The 5,297-nt window shown below is 35.5% G+C and overlaps 1 protein-coding gene across 1 annotated transcript; it reads right to left on the reverse strand.

Moving 5' to 3' along the window:
- Window positions 1-260: 260 nt before the first annotated feature.
- On the reverse strand, window positions 261-2,836 carry LOC125825375 (putative pentatricopeptide repeat-containing protein At5g13230, mitochondrial). The gene has a single exon (XM_049504719.1). The coding sequence runs from the start codon at window positions 2,834-2,836 to the stop codon at window positions 344-346; it is 2,493 nt and encodes an 830-aa protein (XP_049360676.1). The 3' UTR covers window positions 261-343.
- Between the last annotated feature and the right edge of the window lie 2,461 nt (window positions 2,837-5,297).

Genomic DNA, 5,297 nt, shown 5'->3' on the forward strand with positions numbered 1-5,297 from the left:
CAAACTAACCGTTTCTATTTCATGAGATTATAAATTGAATCCTGCTATGCCATTTACATTGAAATTAGTTGGCAGCTCATTATATTTACAGATATAAAGAAGAACAAATTAGGAAACGAAAAGACTACAAAATAATAAATAGTATTCCTTCCCTCTATCCCATTTTATGTGGCAGCATTTTCATTTTAGTCCGTTTTAAAAAGAATATCACTTTACTATAATTAGAAATAATTTAACTTTAGAATATCACTACTTTCATGTTTATCAGCATCAGTCCTTAAGAGGCCAAAACAGGCAAGTTTCATATAGATGGATACATAGAAAACCTAGGAGCTGAGGTATATTACCAGTAATCACCACATGAACAAGCTCCATTTTGGAAGTGGTGAAACCTATTTATATCTCTTATAACAATTTCTCGCTGCACAAGTGTTGATATAAACTTGATTGCTGCATGACAGTCCAAACATATTCGCAGATTTTTAATAATCCGAATTGGGCTTCCAGGCGGCGTTCTTAATAAAGTAAAGGCTAAAGCTAATCTCTCACTATGTAACCAAAGGAGGCGTATCTTTTCATCATCGTCCACGTCAAGTAGAACAACATCAGAATTAGGAACGTAACCTCCCCCCTTACTTTTCAAGTTAAACCATTCCAACATTCCGTGTATAAGTTTGATATCAGGATGTGAAGCATCACCAACAGAGAAATAATGAACACTGCCCTGGTTTTCAACCCAACTAAGTCCTGGTTCCTTCTTTAGTCGTTTTTTCTTCATAGTTTTCCGGACAAAAGCTACATTATTCCACCTTTTCGAAGTGGCATACATATTTGATAACAGCACATAAGTCGCTTCATCTTGTGGTTCCAATTCAAGCACACGCTGAGCAGCTGTTTTCCCAAGATCAACTTCATTATGAAGAACACAGGCACCAAGCAAAGCACGCCATACCATGACACTTGGCTCAAATGGGATGTCTTCGATCAACTTAAGAGCCTTATCAAGGTGACCTAAGCGCCCCAAAAGTGATACCATGCATGTATAATGTTCAACGCAAGGTTCAATACCATAATCATCCAGCATCAAAGAGAGATATGCATATCCTTGATTCAAAGATCCTGAATTGCTACATGCTGAAAGAACACCAAGAAATGTTAATTGATTAGGTTTGACATGCGTTCTGCGCATTCTCTCAAAGATACTGAGAGCTTCATTCCCAAGACCATGCATGGAATATGCTGAAACCATAGCATTCCATGATACAACATCACGCTCAATCATCGCTTCAAACACTAACCGAGCATCCTTAATACTCCCACATTTTGCATACATATCCACTAAAGCATTTCCAACAGCAAGATCTTGATCGTAAATGGTTTTTATAGTAAAAGAGTGAATTTGAAGACCTGGCTCCAATGCAGCCAGGGTTGCACAAGCACGCAGCAGAGACGAATATGTCACCGATGAAGCTCGCACTTGAGCTTCATGCATATCAATAAACAGAGCTAGTGCCTTCTCTCCATCTCCACATTGTACATGGCCAACAATAATAGTGTTCCATGATACATCATTTATGTTTTCGGTCTCCAGAAACATGTCTACTGTATTTTCCACCTTTCCACACTTAGCATACATATCCATGAGGGCATTTCTAACAAACACATCTGAATCAAGACCAAACTTTGTCACGTAGCAGTGGATTTGCATCCCAAGGTCTAAAGCCTCCACAGATGCACATGCCTGCAGCACACTAGCAAAAGTAAACTGGTTTGGAACAATTAATGCTCTCCTCATTTGGGAAAAGAACTTCAGTGCCTCATCACAGCGGTCACTCTGTGAATATCGTGCTATAATAAAACTCCAATGAACTACATCACGCTCAGGTATCTCTTGAAATACACACGCAGCATCATTCAAACCTCCAGATTTACAGTATAGGTCAAGCAACGAAATACCAACTGAAGGATCCATCTCGTACCTAGTTTTCAGTATACAACCATGAACACTCTTGCCCACATCAATGGCCTGTAGACCAAGGCAAGCCTTTATGACACTCGTGAATGTGTAGTTATTTGGCATCCAACCTGCCAACCTCATTTGGGAGAAGCATCTCAGTGCTTCTTCAAAGTAATCATTTTCCGCATAGCAAGTAACCATCCCTGTCCAAGACACCATGTCCTTGTCAATAATGCCATCAAAAACGTCCCTGGAAAAATCAACAAGTCCAGAAACAGAGTAAGCATCAATGAGGGAAGTGCTGACAAAAGGATTAGAGTCAAATCCAAGCTTATAAATACACGCATGAATTCTCCAACCCATCTCTGTTTCATCCATACCCACAAGCACTTTCAAGATTGTTGTGAATACAAATGGGTTCAGCTCATGACCTTCTCTATGCAATCTAACAAACAATTCAACAGCTGTAATATACTCCTCTGCTTGCAAATGACCCTGAAGTAAAGTAACAAATGAAACCACATTTTTCGTAGACATTTCATCGAACAGCTGAACTGCATCATGTAATAACTCAGACTTGATATAAAAGTTGAGCAAAATGTTCTGGCCAAATAGGTCTAAACATCCTCCTCTCTTTAAAACATCGCAGTGGAGTGCCTTTCCAAAGATGAAATCCCTGTTCTTTATGCAGTTCTGAAGCACATTGGCGTATGCAGAAGAATTGAAAGATGAAATTTCCAAATTCGTGTATTGCTCTTTCGACAAGGGGAGGGATTGGGATGAGAATTGGCAGTGCCAAGACAGAGCCCAGAAATGGGATGCTGGAAAGGTTGCAAATCCCGTCCAGGGCTGTCTTCTGCCCAGTACGTATCTCAGCATGCGTGCTTCGCCAAGACAACGCAGGTTCCCTTTTAGACATAGGCGCACCCTATATATGAAACAATGGGGCCACCTATATTTAGTACTCCATTGATGTTCAATTTATATGACTTAATTTGACATAACAATACAAAACTTAAAGAAAAAAAAAAGAAAAAAATTAAATTTATCGTCTAAAATAAGTTATACATATATGTGTGATTGAATCATTTCATTAAGGATAAAATTAAAATGATTATATTTAAGTTAAATTGTTATTAAATATAATTTTATTTTATTTTATATTAACTAAAAAAGAAAACTAAGTCATATAAATTGAGACACATGAAATAATACTTCTTATTCCACCCAATTTATGTCCACTTTTCTTATTTGATTGTCTCGAAAAAATGTCCCAATTGCTATGTATGTTCACTTTTAACTATCCGTTATTTCAAAAACAATTTTTTTAAACATATTAAAAATAAAATTATTTTTTTCTTATTTGATCCTTAGCTTTAGTCATTAATTTAGTAAATTAGTTTTTAAAATTTAATATAAATATAGGGTTGTGCATAAATACCAAAAAATCAAAGTGAACCAAACTAATTTAGTTTTTCGGGTTTTTGTTTCGTTTTCAATGTTTTTCTACATTTAATATATGTTAAATTCTACATTTAAAGGATATTGTAGGAAATAAACCAAGATTAGGATTCCTATGTCGTTTAGGATTCCTTACTAGGTTAGGATTTGTTAGTTTCTAGTCCTAGTTTACTTTGGTTGTTAGTATTAGTATTATAAATAGGGATGCCTTATTACATATTTTAAATGTAGTGAGAGAGACATTCAAGTGTAGAAATATACATTGAATGCAGAGAGATATATGTAAGGTACAAAAATTACAAGAGTCATTGAGATATTAAATAAAGTCTCTTACCTACTATTTGTAGATTAATAAGTTTCTTCTATATAATCATTGTTGGTATTTCACTTGTGCATATTATTGAGTTAATTCTATTGTTGAGTTAATTATTCTAACTTTATTAACTGAATGTAATGCAAAGAGACAAATGCAAAATACGTTTCAAAGGAGAAGATACATCTGTTCCAAAAACAAAAGTGATGTAATGGCCTTTAATGTCATTAACCTTGACAATACGTTTCTAAAACTTAAACTCTCCTACTTTCAACTCCTTCTCTTGCAATCCTATATAAGAAGTGGCTTTGGTGAACAAAAGAGAGACCAAATCCAACAAAAAGGAAAACAAAACATTTCCCTCCTTTCTTCTTATCCTTAGAATATTTTTGGGCAATTGGTTTTGGGCAACCTCCAAACTCTCAGCCATGAGTGCACGTGTTTGAGAGTAACTGTGGAACCTTGGGGAGCGACTGGCTACAACGATTTGCACCGGAGTCGAGCCGAAATCGCTTTAAAGGCAGTGGCTTGCCACGACACAGTATTTGTGATAAGTTATTTATTACTTTATAATTCCAATCTAATATCAATTTTGTAGTATTTTTCCCAACAATTTGAAAGCGATTTCCTAACGTACAATATTGATAAATGGATATTTCTTTGAACAATTTTTTTTCTGATTTGTCAAAACTTGAGCCTTTGGATGGAAATAATTTTAAACGTTGGTCACAAAAACTTTTAATTTTCTTTGAACAATTAGAAGTTGATTATGTTCTATTTAATGAACCTTCTATGAATGGTGCTAACACTACTACTGAATCTAGCAATGTTATGACTGTTGACGATATTGCTAAAAAGAAGTTTGAAAAGGATAACAGAACGGTGAGAGGACATTTGTTAAACCATATGACTAATCCTTTCTTTGATTTATTTGTTACTTATAAATCTGTTAAAGAAATATGGGATAGTTTGGAAAAGAAATATGGCGCTGATGATGCAGGAAAGAAAAAATATGTTGTCAGTCAGTGGATTAAATTCCAAATGGTTGATAATAAGTCAACAATGGAACAAGTTCAGAATATGAGAACTTGACTGCTGATGTTCTCAACAAGGACATAAAGATGTGTGAGATACTTTAGGCTAATGTTCTGCTTGAATAATTCCCACCATCTTGGAGTGATTATAGAAATCAATTAAAACATAAGAAAAAAAAGTTAACTCTCCAAGAACTTATTAGTCATTTGAGGACTGAAGAGGTGAACCGTCTCAAAGATAAAATGGAAGAACTTTCTCTTAATTCTTCTAAGGCTAATCTCGTTGAATCTTCTGGTACTGTTGTGATAGACAGGTTCAAAGGCAGACAGAAGAAAGTCACGAAAAAGGAACATATGAAGAAGAAAATCAATTCAACAAGCCGGAGAGTCAAATTCAAAAATTTAAAGGTCCTTGTTTTGTTTGTGGAAAAGTTGGTCACAGGGCAGCCAAGTGCTATCAAAGAAAAGGGAAGGACTCAAATCATGAAGGACAAAGTGATGTCCAAGCTTATCTTACTGAGGGTAATGAAGT

The sequence above is a fragment of the Solanum verrucosum genome, unplaced genomic scaffold (assembly GCF_900185275.1).
Source record: "Solanum verrucosum unplaced genomic scaffold, falcon-dt-bn FXZP01000051.1, whole genome shotgun sequence".
Classification (NCBI taxonomy): Eukaryota; Viridiplantae; Streptophyta; class Magnoliopsida; order Solanales; family Solanaceae; genus Solanum; species Solanum verrucosum.